Consider the following 25,789-nt stretch of genomic DNA (forward strand, 5'->3'; position numbering starts at 1 on the left):
GGGTCCAGGATGTCTCTGAACGGGTAGCGGGCATCCTGAAGGGGGAGGGCAAACAGGCAGAGGTCGTTGTACATATTGGTACTAACGACATAGGCAGGAAGGGGCATGTGGTCCTGCAGCAGGAGTTCAGGGAGCTAGGCAGAAAGTTAAAAGACAGGACCTCGAGGGTTGTAATCTCGGGATTACTCCCTGTGCCACGTGCCAGTGAGGCTAGAAATAGGAAGATAGAGCAGCTAAACACGTGGCTAAACAGCTGGTGTAGGAGGGAGGGTTTCCATTATCTGGACCACTGGGAGCTCCTCCGGGGCAGGTGTGACCTGTATAAGAAGGACGGGTTGCATCTAAACCGGAGAGGCATAAATATCCTGGCCGCGAGGTTTGCTAGTGTCACACGGGAGGGTTTAAACTAGTATGGCAGGGGGGTGGGCACGGGAGCAATAGGTCAGAAGGTGAGAGCATTGAGGGAGAACTAGGGAATAGGGACAGTGTGGCTCTGAGGCAGAGCAGACAGGGAGATGTTGCTGAACACAGCGGGACTGGTGGCCTGAAGTGCATATGTTTTAATGCAAGAAGTATTACGGGTAAGGCAGATGAACTTAGAGCTTGGATTACTACTTGGAACTATGATGTTGTTGCCATTACAGAGACCTGTTTGAGGGAAGGACAGGATTGGCAGCTAAACGTTCCAGGATTTAGATGTTTCAGGCAGGATTGAGGAGGATGTAAAAGGGGTGGAGGAGTTGCCCTACTGGTTCGGGAGAATATCACAGCTGTACTACGGGAGGACACCTCAGAGGGCAGTGAGGCTATATGGGTAGAGGTCAGGAATAAGAAGGGTGCAGTCACAATGTTGGGGGTTTACTACAGGCCTCCCAACAGCCAGCGGGAGATAGAGGAGCAGATAGGTAGACAGATTTTGGAAAAGAGTAAAAACAACAGGGTTGTGGTGATGGGAGACTTCAACTTCCCCAATATTGACTGGGACTCACTTAGTGCCAGGGGCTTAGACGGGGCGGAGTTTGTAAGGAGCCTCCAGGAGGGCTTCTTAAAACAATATGTAGACAGTCCAACTGGGGAAGGGGCTGTACTGGACCTGGTATTGGGGAATGAGCCCAGCCAGGTGGTAGAAGTTTCAGTAGGGGAGTATTTCAGGAACAGTGACCACAATTCAGTAAGTTTCAAAGTGCTGGTGGACAAGATAAAGAACAAAGAACAAAGAACAAAGAAAAGTACAGCACAGGAACAGGCCCTTCGGCCCTCCAAGCCCGTGCCGACCATGCTGCCCGACTAAACTACAATCTTCTACACTTCCTGGGTCCGTATCCCGCTATTCCCATCCTATTCATGTATTTGTCAAGATGCCCCTTAAATGTCACTATCGTCCCTGCTTCCACCACCTCCTCCAGTAGCGAGTTCCAGGCACCCACTACCCTCTGCGTAAAAAACCTGCCTCGTACATCTACTCTAAACCTTGCCCCTCTCAGCTTAAACCTATGCCCCCTAGTATTTGACCCCTCTACCCTGGGGAAAAGCCTCTGACTATCCACTCTGCCTATGCCCCTCATAATTTTGTATACCTCTATCAGGTCTCCCCTCAACCTCCTTCGTTCCAGTGAGAACAAACCGAGTTTATTCAACCGCTCTTCATAGCTAATGCCCTCCATACCAGGCAACATTCTGGTAAATCTCTTCTGCACCCTCTCTAAAGCCTCCACATCCTTCTGGTAGTGTGGCGACCAGAATTGAACACCATACTCCAAGTGTGGCCTAACTAAGATTCTATACAGCTGCAACATGACTTGCCAATTCTTATACTCAATGCCCCGGCCAATGAAGGCAAGCATGCCGTATGCCTTCTTGACTACCTTCTCCACCTGTGTTGCCCCTTTCAATGACCTGTGGACCTGTACTCCTAGATCTCTTTGACTTTCAATACTCTTGAGAAAGTGTGGTCCTAGGGTGAATATGCTAAATTGGGGGAAGGCTAATTATAACAATATTGGGCGGGAACTGAAGAACCTAGATTGGGGGCGGATGTTTGAGGGTAAATCAACATCTGACATGTGGGAGGCTTTCAAGTGTCAGTTGAAAGGAATTCAGGACCGGCATGTTCCTGTGAGGAAGAAGGATAAATACGGCAATTTTCGGGAACCTTGGATAACGAGAGATATTGTAGGCCTCGTCAAAAAGAAAAAGGAGGCATTTGTCAGGGCTAAAAGGCTGGGAACAGACGAAGCCTGTGTGGCATATAAGGAAAGTAGGAAGGAACTTAAGCAAGGAGTCAGGAGGGCTAGAAGGGGTCATGAAAAGTCATTGGCAAATAGGGTTAAGGAAAATCCCAAGGCTTTTTACACGTACATAAAAAGCAAGAGGGTAGCCAGGGAAAGGGTTGGCCCACTGAAGGATAGGCAAGGGAATCTGTGTGTGGAGCCAGAGGAAATGGGTGAGGTACTAAATGAATACTTTGCATCAGTATTCACCAAAGAGAAGGAATTGGTGAATGTTGAGTCTGGAGAAGGGTTTGGATTGGATTTGTTTATTGTCACGTGTACCGAGCTACAGTGAAAAGTATTTTTCTGCGAGCAGCTCAACAGATCATTAAGTGCATGGGAATAAAAGGGAATAAAAGAAAATACATAATAGGGCAACACAACATATACAATGTAACTACATAAGCACCGGCATCGGATGAAGCATACAGGGTGTAGTGTTAATGAGGTCAGTCCATAAGAGGGTCATTTAGGAGTCTGGTGACAGTGGGGAAGAAGCTGTTTTTGAGTCTGTTCGTGCGTGTTCCCAGACTTCTGTATCTCCTGCCCGATGGAAGAAGTTGGAAGAGTGAGTAAGCCGGGTGGGAGGGGTCTTTGATTATGCTGCCCGCTTTCCCCAGGCAGCGGGAGGTGTAGATGGAGTCAATGGATGGGAGGCAGGTTTGTGTGATGGACTGGGCAGTGTTCACGACTCTCTGAAGTTTCTTGCGGTCCTGGGCCGAGCAGTTGCCATACCAGGCTGTGATGCAGCCCGATAGGATGCTTTCTATGGTGCATCTGTAAAAGTTGATAAGAGTCAATGTGGACATGCCGAATTTCCTTAGTTTCCTGAGGAAGTATAGGCGCTGTTGTGCTTTCTTGGTGGTAGCGTCGATGTGGGTGGACTAGGACAGATTTTTGGAGATGTGCACCCCTAGGAATTTGAAACTGCTAACTATCTCCACCTCGGCCCCGTTGATGCTGACAGGGGTGTGTACAGTACTTTGCTTCCTGAAGTCAATTACCAGCTCTTTAGTTTTGCTGGCATTGAGGGAGAGATTGTTGTCGCTACACCACTCCACTAGGTTCTCTATCTCCCTCCTGTATTCGGACTCATCGTTATTCGAGATCCGGCCCACTATGGTCGTATTGTCAGCAAACTTGTAGATGGAGTTGGAACCAAGTTTTGCCACGCAGTCGTGTGTGTACAGGGAGTAGAGTAGGGGGCTAAGTACGCAGCCTTGCGGGGCGCCGGTGTTGAGGATTATTGTGGAGGAGGTGTTGTTGCTCATTCTTACTGATTGTGGTCTGTGGGTCAGAAAATCGAGGATCCAGTTGCAGAGTGGGGAGCCAAGTCCTAGGTTTTGGAGCTTTGATATGAGCTTGGCTGGGATTATGGTGTTGAAGGCGGAGCTGTAGTCAATAAATAGGAGTCTGATGTAGGAGTCCTTGTTTTCGAGATGCTCTAGGGATGAGTGTAGGGCCAGGGAAATGGTGTCTGCTGTGGACCGGTTGCAGCGGTATGCGAATTGCAGTGGAACAAGGCGTTCTGGGAGTATGGAGGTGATGCGCTTCATGATCAACCTCTCGAAGCACTTCATTACGACTGGAGTCAGGGCCACTGGTCGGTAGTCATTGAGGCACGTTGCCTGGTTCTTCTTTGGTACCGGTATGATGGTGGTCTTCTTGAAGCAGGTGGGGACCTCGGAGTGGAGTAGGCACAGGTTAAAGATGTCCGCGAATACCTCTGCCAGCTGGTCCGCGCAGGCTCTGAGTGCACGACCAGGGATCCCGTCTGGGCCCGTCGCCTTCCGAGGGTTCACTTTCAGGAAGGCCGATCTGACTTCGGAATCTGTGATGGTGGTTATGGGTGAATTATGGGCTGCTGGGGCACTCGCCAGCGGATTGTTGGTTACCTGCTCGAACCGAGCATGCATTGAGTCCATCGGGGAGGGGTGCGCTGCTGACGGGGATACTGCTCGGCTTCGCTTTGTAGCCCGTTATGTTGTTTAGTCCTTGCCACAACCGCCTAGAGTCTGTCTGTGACTCTAGCTTGGTTTGATATTCTCTCTTGGGTGTGTCGATAGCCTGGGTCACATTGAGATGCAAAAAGACGAGGTGTTGAGCGTCTTGAAAAATAAACCTGTACACCTAGATCTCTCTGAATGTCAATTTCTATATTCCTTTGGGAACTGAGAAAACTCTCAGTCTGCCCTTCAGCATCCAACCAGTGAACAGCAAGTAGCAGAACTCCAGGGTGAACAGCAAGTAGCAGAACTCCAGGGTGAACAGCAAGTAGCAGAACTCCAGGGTGAACAGCAAGTAGCAGAACTCCAGGGTGAACAGCAAGTAGCAGAACTCCAGGGTGAACAGCAAGTAGCAGAACTCCAGGGTGAACAGCAAGTAGCAGAACTCCAGGGTGAACAGCAAGGAGCAGAACTCCAGGGTGAACAGCAAGTAGCAGAACTCCAGGGTGAACAGCAAGTAGCAGAACTCCAGGGTGAACAGCAAGTAGCAGAACTCCAGGGTGAACAGCAAGTAGCAGAACTCCAGGGTGAACAGCAAGTAGCAGAACTCCAGGGTGAACAGCAAGTAGCAGAACTCCAGGGTGAACAGCAAGTAGCAGAACTCCAGGGTGAACAGCAAGTAGCAGAACTCCAGGGTGAACAGCAAGTAGCAGAACTCCAGGGTGAACAGCAAGTAGCAGAACTCCAGGGTGAACAGCAAGTAGCAGAACTCCAGGGTGAACAGCAAGTAGCAGAACTCCAGGGTGAACAGCGGGCTTCTCCTGGAAGCCTGTGTCTGGTGGAAGATATCCTACGACCGTCTTCAGAACTGACCCTGTTCTGGACCAATATCTTGCGATACCAGCAGCAGCCGTAAAGAGCACTCTCCAACCTTGGTCAGGTACAGCCTGTGAAAGAACCTCTCACTGAACTCTGTCTCTGATAATCAGGCAAATTAATATTCATTCCTGTGGTTCTTTCACTGTTACTATCCATAGAACATTACAACGCAGTACAGGCCCTTCGGCCCTCGATGATGCGCCGACCTGTGAAACCACGCTAAAGCCCATCTACACTATTCCCTTATCGTCCATATGTCTATCCAATGACCATTTGAATGTCCTTAGTGTTGGCGAGTCCACTACTGTTGCAGGCAGGGTATTCCACGCTCTTACTACTCTCGGAGTAAAGAACCTACCTCTGACATCTGTCCTATATCTATCTCCCCTCAATTTAAAGCTATGTCCCCTCGTGCTAGACATCACCATCCGAGGAAAAAGGCTCTCACTGTCCACCCTATCCAATCCTCTGATCATCTTGTATGCCTCAATTAAGTCACCTCTTAACCTTCTTCTCTCTAACGGAAACAGCCTCAAGTCCCTCAGCCTTGCCTCATAAGATCTTCCCTCCATACCAGGCAACATTCTGGTAATTCTCCTCTGCACCCTTTCCAATGCTTCCACATCCTTCCTATAATGCGGCGACCAGAATTGCACGCAATACTCCAAATGCGGCCGCACCAGAGTTTTGTATAGCTGCAACATGACCTCATGGCTCCGAAACTCAATCCCTCTACCAATAAAAGCTAACACACCGTACGCCTTATTAACAACCCTCTCAACCTGGGTGGCAACTTTCAGGGATCTATGTACATGGACACCGAGATCTCTCTGCTCATCCACACTGCCAAGAATCTTACCATTAGCCCAGTACTCTGTCTTCCTGTTATTCCTTCCAAAATGAATCACCTCACACTTTTCTGCATTAAACTCCATTTGCCACCTCTGAGCCCAGCGCTGCAGCTTATCTATGTCCCTCGGTAACTTGTAACATCCTTCCGCACTGTCCACAACTCCACCGACTTTAGTGTCATCTGCAAATTTACTCACCCATCCTTCTACGCCCTCCTCCAGGTCATTTATAAAAATGACAAACAGCAGTGGCCCCAAAACAGATCCTTGTGGTACACCACTAGTAACTGAACTCCAGTCTGAACATTTCCCATCAACCACCACCCTTTGTCTTCTTCCAGCGAGCCAATTTCTGATCCAAACTGCTAAATCACCCTGAATCCCATGCCTCCGTATTTTCTGCAGTAGCCTACCGTGGGGAACCTTACCAAACGCTTTACTGAAATCCATATACACCACATCAACTGCTTTACCCTCATCCACCTGTTTGGTCACCTTCTCAAAGAACTCAATAAGGTTTGTGAGGCAGGACCTACCCTTCACAAAACCGTGTTGACTATTTCTAATCAAATTATTCCTTTCCAGATGATTATAAATCCTATCTCTTATAAATCTTTCCAAGATTTTGCCCACAACAGAAGTACGGCTCACTGCTCTATAGTTACCGGGGTTGTCTCTACTCCCCTTCTTGAACAAGGGGACAACATTTGCTATCCTCCAGTCTTCTGGCACTATTCCTGTAGACAAAGATGACTTAAAGATCAAAGCCAAAGGCTCAGCAATCTCCTCCCTAGCTTCCCAGAGAATCCTAGGATAAATCCCATCCGGCCCAGGGGACTTATCTATTTTCACACTTAACAGAATTGCTAACACCTCCTCCTTATGAACCTCAAGCCCTTCTAGTCTAGTAGCCTGAATCTCAGTATTCTCCTCGACAACATTGTCTTTTTCCTGTGTGAATACTGACGAAATATATTCATTTAGCACCTCGCTATCTCCTTGGACTCCAAGCACAACTTCCCACTACTGTCCTTGACTGGCCCTACTCTTACCCTAGTCATTCTTTTATTCCTGACATATCTATAGAAAGCTTTAGGGTTATCCTTGATCCTACCTGCCAAAGACTTCTCATGTCCCCTCCTGGCTCTTCTTAGCTCTCTCTTTAGGTCCTTCCTAGCTACCTTGTAACTCTCGAACGCCCTAACTGAACCTTCATGTCTCATCTTTACATAAGCCTCCTTCTTCCTCTTGACAAGTGTTTCGACTGCTTTAGTAAACCACGGTTCCCTCACTCGACCACTTCCTCCCTGCCTGACAGGTACATACTTATCAAGGACACGCAGTAGCTGTTCCTTGAACAAGCTCCACATTTCAATTGTGCCCATCCCCTGCAATTTTCCTCTCCATCTGATGCATCCTAAGTCTTGCCTCATCGCATTATAATTGCCTTTCCCCCAGATATAACTTTTGCCCTGCGGTATATACCTATCCCTTTCCATCACTAAAGTAAACTTAATCGAATTGTGGTCACTATCACCAAAGTGCTCACCTACCTCCAAATCTAACACCTGTCCTGGTTCATTACCCAGTACCAAATCCAATATGGCCTCGCCTCTCGTTGGCCTATCTACATACTGTGTCAGGAAACCCTCCTGCACACATTGGACAAAAACAAACCCATCTAAAGTACTCGAACTGTAGCGTTTCCAGTCAGTATTTGGAAAGTTAAAGTCCCCCATAACAACTACCCTGTTGCTTTCGCTGCTATCCAGAATCATCTTTGCAATCCTCTCCTCTACATCTCTGGAACTTTTCGGAGGCCTATAGAAAACCCCTAACAGGGTGACCTCTCCTTTCCTGTTTCTAACCTCAGCCCATACTACCTCAGTAGACGAGTCCTCATCAAACGTCCTTTCTGCCACCGTAATACTGTCCTTGACTAACAGTGCCACCCCTCCCCCTCTTTTAACACCTTCCCTGAGCTCACTGAAATATCTAAACACCGGCACCTGCAACAACCATTCCTGTCCCTGCTCTATCCATGTCTCCGAAATGGCCACAACATCGCAGTCCCAGGTACCAACCCATGCCGCAAGTTCACCCACCTTATTCCGGATGCTCCTGGCATTGAAGAAGACACACTTTAAACCACCTTCCTGCCTGCCGGTACACTCCTGCAACTTTGAAACCTTACTCATGACCTCACTACTCTCAACCTCCTGTATACTGGAGCTACAATTCAGGTTCCCAAGCCCCTGCTGAACTAGTTTAAACCCTCCAGAAGAACATTAGCAAATTTCCCCCCCAGGATATTGGTACTCATCTGGTCCAGGTGCAGTCCATCCCGTTTGTAGAGGTCCCACCGACCCCAGAATGAGCCCCAATTATCCAGAAATCTGAAACCCTCCCTCCTACACCATCCCTGTAGCCACGTGTTCAACTCCTCTCTCTCCCTATTCCTCGTCTCGCTATCACGTGGCACGGGCAACAACCCAGAGATAATAACTCTGTTTGTCCTAGATCTAAGTTTCCACCCTAGCGCCCTGAATTCCTGCCTTACATCCCTATCCCTTTTCCTACCTATGTCATTGGTACCTATGTGGACCACGACTTGGGGCTGTTCCCCCTCCCCCTTAAGGATCCCGAAAACACGATCCGAGACATCACGCACCCTGGCACCTGGGAGGCAACACACCAACCGCGAGTCTCTCTCGTTCCCACAGAATCACCTATCTATCCCTCTAACTATGGAGTCTCCAATGACTAATGCTCTACTTCTCTCCCCCCTTCCCTTCTGAGCAACAGGACAGGCTCTGGTCTAAGGGGCTGGTTTAGCACAGGGCTAAATCGCTGGCTTTGAAAGCAGACCAAGGCAGGCCAGCAGCACAGTTCAATTCCCATACCAGCCTCCCCGAACAGGCACCGGAATGTGGCGACTAGGGCCTTTTCACAGTAACTTCATTGAAGCCTACTTGTGACAATAAGCGATTTTCATTTCATTTTCATTTCACTCTGTGCCAGAGACCTGTACCCCATGGCTTACCCCTGGTAAGTCCCCCCCCCCCCAACAGTATCCAAAGCGGTATACTTGTTACTAAGGGGAACGGCCACAGGGGATCCCTGTACTGACTGCTTCCTCCCAGCCCCTGTCACCGTCACCCATCTATCTTTATTCTTCGGAGTAACTACATCCCTGAAGCTTCTATCTATGACCACCTCTGCCTCCCGAATGATCCGAAGTTCATCCAGCTCCAGCTCCAGTTCCCTAACGCGGTTTCTGAGGAGCTGGAGATGGGTGCACTTCCCACAGATGAAATCAGCAGGGACACTGACGCCGTCCCTCACCTCAATCATTCTGCAGGAGGAACATTGCACTACCTTCCCTGCCACCCCCTCTAGATAAAAAAAGAAAAAGAAAGAAAGAGCTTACCTGTTATTCACTTCCCTTCTCAGCAAGCACTCACTCAGCAACCTCTGCGCCCCGCACGATAATACCTGAGGGAAAATAAAAGAAAAACTAGTTACCAGTCACCAGCCAGTCCCTTACCTGCCTGCAGGCTGTGACGTCACGGTTCAACTTCTTTCTACTTCTACCTGACCTCGAGCCTTCCTCTTGATCTTAACAGTGGTTGGGGGTTTTTTTGGTTAGAGGAGGGGGTAGGGAGGGAAACACTGAAGAAGTGTTTCGGGTTTAAGTGTCACTTGACAACAGCTCCTCCACAAACCACCTTCAAGTTAGGGTGAGCACACGGATGTATGCACATTTCCCCGCAACAGCCAATCAGCAGCTCCGCTCTACTGCCCTCTGCTGGATGCTTGTCTTCACTTGATCAGCTAGGGTCTCTTGCTGAGGTACACCTTCAAGTTAGGGTGAGCACACAGGCGTATGCAAATTTCCCCCGCAACAGGCAATCAGCAGCTCCGCTCTACTGCCCTCTGCTGGATCATAGTTGTTCAGAGTCCTCTCTTTTCTATGCCCTTTACTATATGTGTGTGTGTGTAGTCAAGTGGAGCATTGCGAACACTCCTCTCCTGGGTTTGAGTGTGTGAAATAATCTAACTGCATGACGTAATCATAACAGGGGTTTTGCTGCAAGTTACTGAAAATTAGATCAGATAAACTGAGCGCTTGGGAAAACGGCCACAGCTTCCTTTAAAATATAATTGTAAACACAACTATTGGTGAGAAAAGAAGGTCAGTTTGTCTGCCCTCCTGTCTGCCCTCCTGCCTTCCCTCCTGTCTGCTCTCCTGTCTGCCCTCCCGCCTGCCCTCCTGCCTGCCCTCCTGCCTGCCCTCCTGTCTGCCCTCCTGCCTGCCCTCCTGCCTGCCCTCTAGTCTGCCCTGTTGTCTGCCCTCCTGCCTGCCCTCCTGTCTGCCCTCCTGCCTGCCCTCCTGCCTGCCCTCCTGTCTGCCCTCCTGTCTGCTCTCCTGTCTGCCCTCCCGCCTGCCCTCCCGCCTGCTCTCCTGCCTGCCCTCCTGCCTGCCCTCCTGTCTGCCCTCCTGCCTGCCCTCCCGCCTGCCCTCCTATCTGCCCTCCTGTCTGCCCTCCTGCCTGCCCCCTGTCTGCCCTCCTGCCTGCCCTCCCGCCTGCCCTCCCGTCTGCCCTCCTGTCTGCCCTCCTGTCTGCCCTCCTGTCTGCCCTCCTGCCTGCCCTCCTGCCTGCCCTCCTGCCTGCCCTCCTGCCTGCCCTCCTGTCTGCCCTCCTGTCTGCCCTCCCGCCTGCCCTCCCGTCTGCCCTCCTGTCTGCCCTCCTGTCTGCCCTCCTGCCTGCCCACTGCCTGCCCTCCTGTCTGCCCTCCCGCCTGCCCTCCTGCCTGCCCTCCTGCCTGCCCTGCTGCCTGCCCTCCTGCCTGCCCTGCTGTCTGCCCTCCTGCCTGCCCTCCTGTCTGCCCTCCTGCCTGCCCTCCTGCCTGCCCTCCTGCCTGCCCTCCTGTCTGCCCTCCTGCCTGCCCTCCCGCCTGCCCTCCCGTCTGCCCTCCTGTCTGCCCTCCTGCCTGCCCCCTGTCTGCCCTCCTGCCTGCCCTCCCGCCTGCCCTCCCGTCTGCCCTCCTGTCTGCCCTCCTGTCTGCCCTCCTGCCTGCCCTCCCGCCTGCCCTCCCGTCTGCCCTCCTGTCTGCCCTCCTGCCTGCCCTTCTGCCTGCCCTCCTGCCTGCCCTCCCGCCTGCCCTCCCGTCTGCCCTCCTGTCTGCCCTCCTGTCTGCCCTCCTGCCTGCCCTTCTGCCTGCCCTCCTGTCTGCCCTCCTGCCTGCCCTCCTGCCTGCCCTCCTGCCTGCCCTCCTGTCTGCCCTCCTGCCTGCCCTCCTGTCTGTCCTCCTGCCTGCCCACCTGTCTGCCCTCCTGCCTGCCCTCCCGCCTGCCCTCCTGTCTGCCCTCCTGCCTGCCCTCGTGCCTGCCCTCGTGCCTGCCCTCCTGCCTGCCCTCCTGTCTGCCCTCCTGCCTGCCCTCTAGTCTGCCCTCCTGCCTGCCCTCCTGTCTGCCCTCCTGCCTGCCCTCCTGCCTGCCCTCCTGTCTGCTCTCCTGTCTGCAATAGCAGTGATTTTGGAAGGGAAGTGATCTTGGACCTCTCGGCCCACAGGGAAAGTTGAAGTGGAGATTTAGATTAGACGGGCAGCATGGTCGGCAGCGGCTCGGAGGGCCGAAGGGCCTGCTCCTGTGCTGTACTTCTCTTTGTTCTTTGGACCATAGAATCCAAACTGAAGCTGACCATTGATTCCCGACAGTGCAGAATCTGCACTGGCCCTTTGAAAGAACATCTTCTGTACAGGAACCACTCGATGATTCTGTGTCAAGCCTTGGAGAGGGTCGGGAGGAGGTTTAACAGGATTCTCACCAGGGATGAGGGACTTCAGGAACTGGAGACAACAGAATTGTTTACCTTGGAGGACTGGAGGTGGGAGCGAGGGGGGAGAGTGAGCAGCACATGGGGAGGTGGGACGTAGATGGACCGGCAGGTTGAGGATATGGGGAGCAAGTGGATACGTGGACTTTATAGCAGAGGGTAGTTATTCCTGATACAATTAAAGTTAAAACACTGTGCTCTTCTGTATCCAACAGTATTGAGGATGAGTCCAATCATTACCGCCTGCATGTCGGAGGATTCAGTGGGTCAGTGGAAGATTCCTTTGCCTGGTACCACAACAAGAGGAGTTTCAGCACACCCGACACTGGCAACATCTGTGCCAAGATCTCCCATGGAGGCTGGTGGTATCACCAGTGCTTTTTCTCAAATCTCAATGGTGTTTACTACAAGGTAAATGTCTGCACCTTGCACCCTCTTCCTTAACTTCCTTTGGGGCGAGTCTATCGGCAACAGAGGACAGGGTGGCAGCTTTTACTGCACCATGGAATTCACTTCAATATCGCACACATACAGGCTGCTAACGCAGATTCTTTCTTAGAGTCACCTCAACACAGTCCCCATCAAACACTCCCAGGACAGGTACAGCACGGGGTTACATACAGAGTAAAGCTCCCTCTACACTGTCCCCATCAAACACTCCCAGGACAGGTACAGCACGGGGTTAGATACAGAGTAAAGCTCCGTCTACACTGTCCCTATCAAACACTCCCAGTACAGGCATAGCACGGGGTTAGATACAGAATAAAGCTCCCTCTACACTGTCCCCATCAAACACTCCCAGGACAGGTACAGCACGGGGTTAGACACAGAGTAAAGCTCCCTCTACACTGCCCCCATCAAACACTCCCAGGACAGGTACAGCACGGGGTTAGACACAGAGTAAAGCTCCCTCTACAGTGTCCCCATCAAACACTCCCAGGACAGGTACAGCACGGGGTTAGACACAGAGTAAAGCTCCCTCTACACTGCCCCCATCAAACACTCCCAGGACAGGTACAGCACGGGGTTAGACACAGAGTAAAGCTCCCTCTACACTGTCCCCATCAAACACTCCCAGGACAGGTACAGCACGGGGTTAGATACAGAGTAAAGCTCCCTCTACACTGTCCCCATCAAACACTCCCAGGACAGGTACAGCACGGGGTTAGACACAGAGTAAAGCTCCCTCTACACTGTCCCCATCAAACACTCCCAGGACAGGTACAGCACGGGGTTAGATACAGAGTAAAGCTCCCTCTACACTGTCCCCATCAAACACTCCCAGGACAGGTACAGCACGGGGTTAGATACAGAGTAAAGCTCCCTCTACACTGTCCCTATCAAACATTCCCAGGACAGGTACAGCACGGGGTTAGATACAGAGTAAAGCTCCCTCTACACTGTCCCCATCAAACACACCCAGGACAGGTACAGCACAGGGTTAGATACAGAATAAAGCTCCCTCTACACTGGCCCATCAAACACTCCCAGGACAGGTACAGCACGGGGTTAGATACAGTTTAAAGCTCCCTCTACACTGTCCCCATCAAACACTCCAGGACAGGTACTGCACGGGGTTAGATACAGTGTAAAGCTCCCTCTACACTGTCCCCATCAAACACTTCCAGGACAGGTACAGCACGGGGTTAGATACAGAGTAAAGCTCCCTCTACACTGTCCCTATCAAACACTCCCAGGACAGGTACAGCACGGGGTTAGATACAGAGTAAAGCTCCCTCTACACTGTCCCCATCAAACACTCCCAGGACAGGTGCAGCACGGGGTTAGATACAGGGATTTATCCTCGGATTCTCTGGGAAGCTAGGGAGGAGATTGCTGAGCCTTTGGCTTTGATCTTTAAGTCATCTTTGTCAACAGGAATAGTGCCAGAAGACTGGAGGATAGCAAATGTTGTCCCCTTGTTCCAGAAGGGGAGTAGAGACAACCCCGGTAACTATAGACCAGTGAGCCTTACTTCTGTTGTGGGCAAAATCTTGGAAAGGTTTATAAGAGATAGGGTGGATAATCATCTGGAAAGGAATAATTTGATTAGAGATAGTCAACACGGTTTCGTGAAGGGTAGCCGTGCCTCACAAACCTTATTGAGTTCTTTGAGAAGGTGACCAAACAGGTGGATTAGGGTAAAGCAGTTGATGTGGTGTATATGGATTTCAGTAAAGCGTTTGATAAGGTTCCCCATGGTAGGCTACTGCAGAAAATACGGAGGCATGGGATTCAGGGTGATTTAGCAGTTTGGATCAGAAATTGGCTAGCTGGAAGAAGACAAAGGGTGGTGGTTGATGGGAAATGTTCAGACTGGAGTCCAGTTACTAGTGGTGTACCACAAGGATCTGTTTTGGGGCCACTGCTGTTTGTCATTTTCATAAATGACCTGGAGGAGGGCGTAGAAGGATGGGTGAGTAAATTTGCAGATGACACTAAAGTCGGTGGAGTTGTGGACAGTGCGGAAGGATGTTACAAGTTACAGAGGGACATAGATAAGCTGCAGCGCTGGGCTGAGAGTTGGCAAATGGAGTTTAATGCAGAAAAGTGTGAGGTGATTCATTTTGGAAGGAATAACAGGAAGACAGAGTACTGGGCTAATGGTAAGATTCTTGGCAGTGTGGATGAGCAGAGAGATCTCGGTGTCCATGTACATAGATCCCTGAAAGTTGCCACCCAGGTTGAGAGGGTTGTTAAGAAGGCGTACGGTATGTTAGCTTTTATTGGTAGAGGGATTGAGTTTCGGAGCCATGTGGTCATGTTGCAGCTGTACAAAACTCTGGTGCGGCCGCATTTGGAGTATTGCGTGCAATTCTGGTCACCGCATTATAGGAAGGATGTGGAAGCATTGGAAAGGGTGCAGAGCAGATTTACCAGAATGTTGCCTGGTAGGGAGGGAAGATCTTATGAGGAAAGGCTGAGGGACTTGAGGCTGTTTCCGTTAGAGAGAAGAAGGTGAAGACGTGACTTAATTGAGGCATACAAGATGATCAGAGGATTGGATAGGGTGGACAGTGAGAGCCTTTTTCCTCGGATGGTGATGTCTAGCACGAGGGGACATACCTTTAAATTGAGGGGAGATAGATATAAGACAGATGTCAGAGGTAGGTTCTTTACTCAGAGAGTAGTAAAGACGTGGAATGCCCTGCCTGCAACAGTAGTGGACTCGCCAACACTAAGGGCATTCAAATGGTCATTGGATAGACATATGGACGATAAGGGAATAGTGTAGATGGGCTTTAGAGTGGTTTCACAGGTCGGCGCAACATCGAGGGCCGAAGGGCCTGTACTGCGCTGCAATGTTCTATGTTCAATGTTCTAGAGCAAAGCTCCCTCTACACTGTCCCCATCAAACACTGCTGGTCTGCTGGTTTAGCTCACTGGGCTAAATCGCTGGCTTTGAAAGCAGACCAAGGCAGGCCAGCAGCACGGTTCGATTCCCGTACCAGCCTCTCCGAACAGGCGCCGGAATGTGGCGACTAGGGGCTTTTCACAGTAACTTCATTGAAGCCTACTTGTGACAATAAGTGATTTTTTTTCACTCCCAGGACAGGTACAGCACGGGGTTAGATACAGAGTAAAGCTCCCTCTACACAGTCCCCATCAAACACTCCCCGGACAGGTACAGCACGGGGTTAGATATAGAGTAAAGCTCCCTCTACACTGTCCCCATCAAACTCTCCCAGGACAGGTACAGCTCGGGGTTAGATACAGAGTAAAGCTCCCTCTACACTGTCCCCATCAAACTCTCCCAGGACAGGTACAGCACGGTGTTAGATACAGAGCAAAGCTCCCTCTACACTGTCCCCATCAAACACTCCCAGGGCAGGGACAGCACGGTGTTAGACACAGAGTAAAGCTCCCTCTACACTGTCCCCATCAAACTCTCCCAGGACAGGTACAGCACGGTGTTAGATACAGAGCAAAGCTCCCTCTACACTGTCCCCATCAAACACTCCCAGGACAGGGACAGCACGGGGTTAGATACAGAGTAAATCTCCCTCTACACGGTCCCCATCAAACACGCCCAGGACAGGTACAGCTCGGGGTTCGATACAGAGTAAAGCTCCCTCTACACTGTCCCCATCAAACTCTCCCAGGACAGGTACAGCTCGGGGTTAGATACAGAGTAAAGCTCCCTCTACACTGTCCCCATCAAACACTCCCAGGACAGGTACAGCACGGGGTTAGATACAGAGTAAAGCTCCCTCTACACTGCCCCATCAAACACTCCCAGGACAGGTACAGCACGGGGTTAGATACAGAGTAAAGCTCCCTCTACACTGTCCCCATCAAACACTCCCAGGACAGGTACAGCACGGAGTTAGACACAGAGTAAAGGTCCCTCTACACTGTCCCCATCAAACACTCCCAGGACAGGTACAGCTCGGGGTTAGATACAGAGTAAAGCTCCCTCTACACTGTCCCCATCAAACACTCCCAGGACAGGTACAGCACGGGGTTAGATACAGAGTAAAGCTCCCTCTACTCTGTCCCCATCAAACACTCCCAGGACAGGTACAGCACGGGGTTAGATACAGGGTACAGCTCCCTCTACACTGTCCCCATCAAACACTCCCAGGACAGGGACAGCACGGGGTTAGATACAGAGTAAAGCTCCCTCTACACTGTCCCCATCAAACACTCCCAGGAGAGGTACAGCACGGGGTTAGATACAGAGTAAAGCTCCCTCTACTCTGTCCCCATCAAACACTCCCAGGACAGGTACAGCACGGGGTTAGATACAGGGTACAGCTCCCTCTACACTGTCCCCATCAAACACTCCCAAGACAGGGACAGCACGGGGTTAGATACAGAGTAAAGCTCCCTCTACACTGTCCCCATCAAACACTCCCAGGACAGGTACAGCACAGGGTTAGGTACAGAGTAAAGCTCCCTCTACACTGTCCCCATCAAACACTCCCAGGATAGGTGCAGCACGGGGTTAGATACAGAGTAAAGCTCCCTCTACACTGTCCCCATCAAACACTCCCAGGACAAGTACAGCACGGGGTTAGATACAGAGTAAAGCTCCCTCTACACTGTCCCCATCAAACACTCCCAGGACAGGTACAGCACGGAGTTAGACACAGAGTAAAGGTCCCTCTACACTGTCCCCATCAAACACTCCCAGGACAGGTACAGCTCGGGGTTAGATACAGAGTAAAGCTCCCTCTACACTGTCCCCATCAAACACTCCCAGGACAGGTACAGCACGGGGTTAGATACAGAGTAAAGCTCCCTCTACTCTGTCCCCATCAAACACTCCCAGGACAGGTACAGCACGGGGTTAGATACAGGGTACAGCTCCCTCTACACTGTCCCCATCAAACACTCCCAGGACAGGGACAGCACGGGGTTAGATACAGAGTAAAGCTCCCTCTACACTGTCCCCATCAAACACTCCCAGGAGAGGTACAGCACGGGGTTAGATACAGAGTAAAGCTCCCTCTACTCTGTCCCCATCAAACACTCCCAGGACAGGTACAGCACGGGGTTAGATACAGGGTACAGCTCCCTCTACACTGTCCCCATCAAACACTCCCAAGACAGGGACAGCACGGGGTTAGATACAGAGTAAAGCTCCCTCTACACTGTCCCCATCAAACACTCCCAGGACAGGTACAGCACAGGGTTAGGTACAGAGTAAAGCTCCCTCTACACTGTCCCCATCAAACACTCCCAGGATAGGTGCAGCACGGGGTTAGATACAGAGTAAATCTCCCTCTACACTGTCCCCATCAAACACTCCCAGGACAGGTACAGCACGGGGTTAGATACAGAGTAAAGCTCCCTCTACACTGTCCCCATCAAACACTCCCAGGACAGGTACAGCATGGGGTTAGATACAGAGTAAAGCTCCCTCTACACTGTCCCCATCAAACACTCCCAGGACAGGTACAGCACAGGGTTAGGTACAGAGTAAAGCTCCCTCTACACTGTCCCCATCAAACACTCCCAGGACAGGTACAGCTTTCAGCCACTTGGGCTCTATGTTGTGGAATAGCATCCAGTCACTTTCTGTGCCTGTCTACCACTCAACACCCATTGAAACGCTTGTTAAAAGCTACCACCTTGACCAACTTTAGAAAACCTGTTCCATCCACTCCTCACGATTCTTGATGCTTCCGTGAAGCTCCACAAGATTGTTTACAATGTTAAAGGCAGATGTGACAATATCGATGCTGTATCTAATCAGGCAGTTCACTCCCATTCCACTGCTCCCTACATAACTCTCCCCCGAACCCATCCCTCTTCCCCCTCTCTCCTCTGTCCCCTCTACTTCGCCGCCTCATTTCTCGCTGCTCCCTTTCTGTCTCCACTTTCTTTATAATAATCTTTATTGTCACAAGTAGGCTTACATTAACACTGCGATGAAGTTACTGTGAAAATCCCCTAGTCGCCACACTCCGGCGCCTGTTCGGGTACACAGAGGGAGAATTCAGAATGTCCAATTCACCTAACAAGCACGTCTTCGGGACTTGTGGGAGGAAACCGGAGCACCCGGAGGAAACCCACGCTGTTCATTGCTCTCCACCTCCCTCTTCCCATCCTTTCCCCCACCCTCCTCCTAATTGCCCTCTTCCCTCTGTGCTTCCAATTCCTTTCCCCACTCTCTTCTCCCCCTTTCTCTCTCTCGCTCCCACCTCTTCCTCTATCTCTTGTTCACCCCTCTCTCGCTCCATCTTTCTCACTGCCACTCTCTCATTTACTCGCTGCCGGAGGAGGTGGTGGAAGCAGGACGATAGTGACATTTAAGGGGCGTCTTGACAAATACATGAATAGGATGGGAATCATAGATTATCATAGAATTTACAGTGCAGAAGGAGGCCATTCGGCCCATCGAGTTTGCACCGGCTCTTGGAAAGAGCACCCTACCCAAGGTCAACACCTCCACCCTATCCCCATAACTCAGTAACCCCACCCAACACTCAGGGCAATTTTGGACACTAAGGGCAATTTAGCGTGGCCAATCCACCTAACCTGCACGTCTTTGGACTGTGGGAGGAAACCGGAGCACCCGGAGGAAACCCACGCACACACAGGGAGGATGTGCAGACTCCGCACAGACAGTGACCCAAGCCGGGAATCAAACCTGGGACCCTGCAGCTGTGAAGCAATTGTGCTACCCACTGTGCTACCGTGCTGCTCAATAGAGAGATCGGACCCAGGAAGTGTGGAAGATTTTAGTTTAGACGGATGTGGTAAACCACTGTTGCATCTCTATTAGGTGATGTATGGTAGGACCTGCACTACAGGTACGTTGGTAGTCTCGTAATTGTAGAGCAGCAGCAACCCCCCCGGGACCATCCGTCCTCCCCCTGCCCACGCCCGAGGATGAAGAGGATTTTGGCGCGCTCCCGGAGGCTCCGGACATCAGACCAGCATCGACATTGCCGCCACCGCTACGTCGCTCCCAGCGGCACATCAAGGCCCCGGACCGGTTAAACCTCGAACTGGTCCACTGGACTTCAAAAGACTTTTTTCCCCTCTCTATCAAAAATTGTAAATGTAAATGTAAAAAGAAAACCATTTGTTGTAGAGAGTTCTCCACCAGCCCCGCCGGACTCAATTTTAACAGGGGGTGAATGTGGCAAACCACTGTTGCACCCCTATAAGGTGATATATGGTCGGACCTGTACTACAGGTGAGTTGGTAGTCCCTGCCTGCTGGCTCGCCCAGTAGGCGGAGTATAAGTATGTGTGTCCTCCATGCTGCAGCCATTTCGCCAGCTGCTGTGGGAGGCCACATATCTTAGTGCAATAAAGCCTCAGTTGTACCCAACTCAAGTCTTTGTGCAATCGATCGTGCATCAATGGGCAGCATGGTCGGCACGGGCTTGGAGGGCCGAAGGGCCTGTTCCTGTGCTGTACTTTTCTTTGTTCTTTGTTCTTTGTATTTCCCACTCTCTTGCTCCCCTCTCTCTCGCTTCCCCCTCTCTAACACTCCTCTCTCGCTCCCCCCTTTCTCACTACACTCTCTCATTTCCCGCACTCTCACTCCCCTCTCGCTCGCTTCCCCCTCCCTAACTCCCCGCTCTCGCTCCCCCCTCGCACTCCCTTATCTTGCTCCCTCCTTTCTCAATTCCCCTTTCTCTCTTGCCTCCCACTCTCTTTTGCTCATAGTCATAGACATAGAACATACAGTGCAGAAGGAGGCCATTCGGCCCATCGAGCCTGCACCGACCCACTTAAACCCTCACTTCCACCCCATCCCTGTAACCCAATAACGCCTCCTGATCTTTTTGGACACTCAGGGCAATTTATCATGGCCAATCCACCAAACCTGCACATCTTTGGACTGTGGGAGGAAACCGGAGCACCCGGAGGAAACCCACGCACACACGGGGAGGATGTACAGACTCCGCACAGACAGTGACCCAAGCCGGGAATCGAACCCGGGACCCTGGAGCTGTGGAACCACAGTGCTATCCACTTGCGATACTATGCTGCCTCACCCCTCCCTCTTTCACTCCTCACTCTAACACGCTGTCTCCCTCGTTTCCCCCTCCCCCCCCCCACCTGCTCGCTGTTTGGGATAGAGTGACGTAGTGGGTTATCCAGAGGCCCAGGCGCACGCTCTGGGGAGCAGGGGTCCAATCCCAGCACAGATTGGATTGGATTTGTTTATTGTCACACGTACCAAGGCAGCTGGTGGATATCAAATTCAATGAATAAAGACCATGAATGAGATTCACCGATGTCTCTTTCGGGAAGGAAATCTGCCGTCCTTACCCAGCCTGGCCTACAGGTGACTCCAGACCCACAGCAATGTGGTTGAATCTTAACTGTTCACTGAATTAAAGAACAAAGAAATGTACAGCACAGGAACAGGCCCTTCGGCCCTCCAAGCCCGTGCCGACCATGCTGCCCGACTAAACTACAATCTTCTACACTTCCTGGGTCCGTATCCCTCTATTCCCATCCTATTCATGTGTTTGTCAAGATGCCCCTTAAATGTCCCTATCGTCCCTGCTTCCACCACCTCCTCCGGTAGCGAGTTCCAGGCACCCACTACCCTCTGCGTAAAAAACTTGCCTCGTACATCTACTCTAAACCTTGCCCCTCTCACCTTAAACCTATGCCCCCTCGTAATTGACCCCTCTACCCTGGGGAAAAGCCTCTGACTATCCACTCTGTCTATGCCCCTCATAATTTTGTATACCTCTATCAGGTCGCCCCTCAACCTCCTTCGTTCCAGTGAGAACAAACCGAGTTTATTCAATCGCTCCTCATAGCTAATGCCCTCCATACCAGGCAACATTCTGGTAAATCTCTTCTGCACCCTCTCTAAAGCCTCCACATCCTTCTGGTAGTGTGGCGACCAGAATTGAACACTATACTCCAAGTGTGGCCTAACTAAGGTTCTATACAGCTGCAATATGACTTGCCAATTCTTATACTCAATGCCCCGGCCAATGAAGGCAAGCATGCCATATGCCTTCTTGACTACCTTCTCCACCTGTGTTGCCCCTTTCAATGACCTGTGGACCTGTACTCCTAGATCTCTTTGACTTTCAATACTCTTGAGGGTTCTACCATTCACTGTATATTCCCTACCTGCATTAGACCTTCCAAAATGCATTACCTCACATTTGTCCGGATTAAACTCCATCTGCCATCTCTCCGCCCAAGTCTCCAGACAATCTAAATCCTGCTGTATCCTCCGACAGTCCTCATCGCTATCCGCAATTCCACCAACCTTTGTGTCGTCTGCAAACTTACTAATCAGACCAGTTACATTTTCCTCCAAATCATTTATATATACTACAAAGAGCAAAGGTCCCAGCACTGATCCCTGTGGAACACCACTAGTCACTTGCCTGGATGAGTGCAGCTCCCAATAACACTCAAGAAGCTCGACACCATCCAGGACAAAGCAGCCCCGGTTGATTGCTCCCCTTCCACAAACATTCAAACCCTCCACCACCGACGCACAGGTTCCTCAGGCAGCACCTTCCAAACCCACGGCCATTACCATCTAGAAGGACAAGAGCAGCAGATACCTGGGAACCCCACCACCTGGAGGTTCCCCTCCAAGTCACTCACCTCCCTGACTGGGAAATATATCGGCCGTCCCTTTACTGTCACTGGGGTAACATCCTGGAACTCCCTCTCTAACAGCACAGTGTGTATACCTACACCACAGGGACTGCAGCGGTTCAAGAAGGCAGCTCACCCGCACCTTCTGAAGGGCAACGAGGGAGGGGCAATAAATGCGGCCTAACCAGCGACATCCCGGAAATGAATATAAAAAAAAGTTCCCTCCCTTTCTCTCTTTCTCACTCCCTCCATTCTCTCCCTCACACAGTGCCCTCTCTCTCCCTCTCTTTCTCTCTCCTTCTCTCTCCCTCTTTTTCTCACTCCCTCCCTCTCTCTCTTTCTCACTCCCTCCCTTTCTCTCTTTCTCACTCCCTCCATTCTCTCCCTCACACAGTGCCCTCTCTCTCCCTCTCTTTCTCTCTCCCTCTCTTTCTCACTCCCTCCCTCTCTCTCTCTTTCTCACTCCCTCCCTCTCTCTCTCTTTCTCACTCTCTCCCTCGCTCTCTTTCTCACTCCCTCCCTTTCTCTCTTTCTCACTCCCACCATTCTCTCCCTCACACAGTGCCCTCTCTCTCCCTCTCTTTCTCTCTCCCTCCCTCTCTCTCCCTCTCTCTCCCTCTCTTTCTCTCTCCCTCTCTTTCTCACTCCCTCCCTCTCTCTCTCTTTCTCACTCCCTCTCTCTCCCTCTCTTTCTCACTCCCTCCCTCTCTCTCCCTCTCTTTCTCTCTCCCTCTCTTTCTCACTCCCTCCCTCTCTCTCTCTTTCTCACTCCCTCTCTCTCCCTCTCTTTCTCACTCCCTCCCTCTCTCTCCCTCTCTTTCTCTCTCTCTCTCTTTCTCACTCCCTCTCTCTCCCTCTCTTTCTCACTCCCTCCCTCTCTCTCTCTTTCTCACTCCCTCCCTTTCTCTCTTTCTCACTCCCTCCATTCTCTCCCTCACAGTGCCCCCTCTCTTTCTCTCTCTCTCTTTCTCACTCCCTCCCTCTCTCTCTCTTTCTCACTCCCTCCATTCTCTCCCTCACACAGTGCCCTCTCTCCCTCTCTTTCTTACTCCCTCCCCCTCTCTCTCTTTCTCACTCTCTCTCTTTCTCACTCGCTCCCTCTCTCTCTTCCTCACCCTCTCTCTCCCTCTTTTTCTCACCCACTTCACTCTCTCTCTCTTACGTCGTGCCCTCTCTCTCCCTGACTGCGGACCCTTTGCAATCTCACTCTGTCTCTTTGATACCGCAGGGTGGCAGATACTCTGGGAAGGCCCGGAAGCTGTTGGGACCTGATGGCATTGTGTGGTACAGTTGGAAAAACTCGGATTATTATTCCCTGAAGAAGGTGTCAATGAAGATACGCCCACGGAGCTTTCGTTCCCGCCAGACACCCTAACTGATCCACCTGCCCATCAACTATATATCCCGGTGTTACTTTTTCTATTCCCGAGTCCCTCATTTTTCCAGATGTCCCCGTAGAACTCCTACAATGCCGAAGAAGGCCATTCGGCCCATGGAGTCTGCACCAATCCTCCGAAAGAGCACCATACCTAGGCCCACTCCCCTCGCTCTATCCCTGTTACCCCATAACCCAACTAACCTGCGCATCTTTGGAATTTGTGAGGAAACCGGAGCACCCGGAAGAAAGCCACATCGACACGGGTGTGTGTTGCTGTGAGGCCGCCTTGCTGACCACTGTACCACCATCTCACCCAGTTTTGATTTACCTCTTGAATCTTCCATCCTGGGGGTTACCATTAATCAGAAACTGAACTGGACTAGCCATAGAAATACTGTGGCTACCAGGGCAGGTCAGAGGGTGGGAAACCTGTGGCGATTAATGTCATGATATCCACATCAGCATATGATGGTGCAATCACACACACACTGATGGACAGGCAGTTGGACCAGCCAACACACACATAACATCGCAGCCAATCACCAGTGAGAGCACACGCACTATAAAACAGGGAACACCACAGTTCCTGCTCATTCTACCAGGAGATAGCTCAGAGCACAGAGCTCACAGCGTGCCACTCAGACATACACCGTGTGCTGAGTGCCTCACTAAGACAGTGATGGGGCTGGGTCCACAGGTTAGCTGGTGAAGCACGAACCCAAGCTAGTTGTTAGTTGTTACCGTTGTTTAGACAATAAAACTGAGTTGTACCATCTACAGCCGTGTTGGATCATTTGTGCATCGGAACACCCAACACGACAATTAACTCACCTCCTGAACCCGCAAAGCCTGTCCATCATCTACAAGGCACAATCAGGACTCTGATGGAATACTCTCCCATTGACTGGTATCCGATCTACCACCTTAAACATTCCCTCCACCACTGACGCACAGTGGCAGCCGTGTGTCCCATCTACAAGATGCACTGCAGTAACTCACCAAGGCTCCGAGACAGCACCTTCCAAACCCACGACCACTACCATCTAGAAGGACAAGAGCAGCCGATACCTGGGAACCCCACCACCTGGAGGTTCCCCTCCAAGTCACTCACCTCCCTGACTGGGAAATATATCGCCGTTCCTTCACTGTCGCTGGGGCAACATCCTGGAACTCCCTCCCTAACAGCACAGTGGGTGTACCTACAGCACATAGACTGCAGCGATTGAAGAAGCTGGTTTACCCCCACCTTCTCACGGGGCAATTAGGGATGGGCAATAAATGCAGACCTAGTCTGTGATGCTCGTAAACTGTGAAAGAATAAATATTGAGAAAATCTCACTGATTCTCTGGCCTTCTGTCAGAATTTCAATTCAGCTGATCGGGGTTGTACTTCCACCCTGTCCTCTGGTGACTGATCTCTTCTGGTGTGGCACTGAGGCCAAAACAAAGCATTTTCTGACTGTGTATGGTCTGCGTGTGTGTGTGTGTGTGTGAGAGAATGTGTGTGTTACTTAATACCCGAGTGTCTATATCTGTGAGGACTCACAAACAGGCAAAATCAGCTGTGATGCCCTCATGGTTAAATATCTCTGTCTGGGTCACAGCCAATGGCTGGTTGGTAAAAACACTGGAGGAGGCTCCACAAATATCCCCACCCTCAATGATGGAGGAGCCCAGCCCGTGTGTAAAAGACGAGGCTGAGGCATTCGCAACAATCCTCAGCCGGAAGTGCCGAGTGGATGATCCGTCTCGGTCTCCTCCGGAGGTCCCAGCATCACAGATGTCCGTCTTCAGCCAATACGATTCACTCCACGTGATGTCAAGAAATAGCTGAAGGCGCTGGATACTGCAACGGCTGTGGGCCCTGACAATATCCCGGCAATAGTACTGAAGACTTGTGCTCCCAGAGCTTGCCGCACCCCTAGCCACACTGTTCCAGTACAGCTACAACACTGGCATCTACCTGGAAATGTGAACAATTGCCCAGGTGTGTCCTGTCCACAAGAAACAGGACAAATCCAACCCAGCCAATTACCGCCCGATCAGGCTACTCTCTATCATCAGCAAAGTGATGGAAGGAGTCATCAACAGCGCTACCAAGCGGCACTTATACCATAGAATGTACAGTGCCATTCGGCCCATCGAGTCTGCACCGGCTCTTGGAAAGAGCACCCTACCCAAGGTCAACACCTCCACCCTATCCCCACAACCCAGTAACCCCACCCAACACTAAGGGCAATTTTGGACACTAAGGGCAATTTATCCTGGCCAATCCACCTAACCTGCACATCTTTGGACTGTGGGAGGAAACCAGAGCACCCGGAGGAAACCCACGCAGACCCGGGGAGGATGTGCAGACTCCGCACAGACAGTGACCCAAGCCGGAATCGAACGGTTCACATTGGTACCAACAATACTCGGAGAATAATGGATGAAGAATTCAGGAAATGATGCAGCAGATTAAAAGACTGTGGGAGGGACTCTGCCCCGCCAGCGTGCCAGTGGGGTTTCCTATTGCGGGCAGCCCAGCGCCATCGGGAAACACCCGGACTGCCCGCGCCATGGAGAATCCCGACAGC

The 25,789-nt window shown here is 51.3% G+C and overlaps 1 protein-coding gene across 1 annotated transcript in view; it reads left to right on the top strand.

Moving 5' to 3' along the window:
• Positions 1-23,985, top strand: part of LOC140428792 (fibroleukin) — a 66,873-nt gene extending 42,888 nt beyond the window's left edge. The window contains exons 5-6 of the mRNA XM_072515485.1: positions 12,002-12,197; positions 23,061-23,985. Of these exons, the coding sequence (XP_072371586.1) occupies positions 12,002-12,197; positions 23,061-23,207 (343 nt within the window). The 3' untranslated portion in view covers positions 23,208-23,985. The remainder of the gene's footprint in view (positions 1-12,001; positions 12,198-23,060) is intronic.
• The last annotated feature ends 1,804 nt before the right edge of the window (positions 23,986-25,789 follow it).

The sequence above is a fragment of the Scyliorhinus torazame genome, chromosome 1, assembly GCF_047496885.1.
Source record: "Scyliorhinus torazame isolate Kashiwa2021f chromosome 1, sScyTor2.1, whole genome shotgun sequence".
Classification (NCBI taxonomy): Eukaryota; Metazoa; Chordata; class Chondrichthyes; order Carcharhiniformes; family Scyliorhinidae; genus Scyliorhinus; species Scyliorhinus torazame.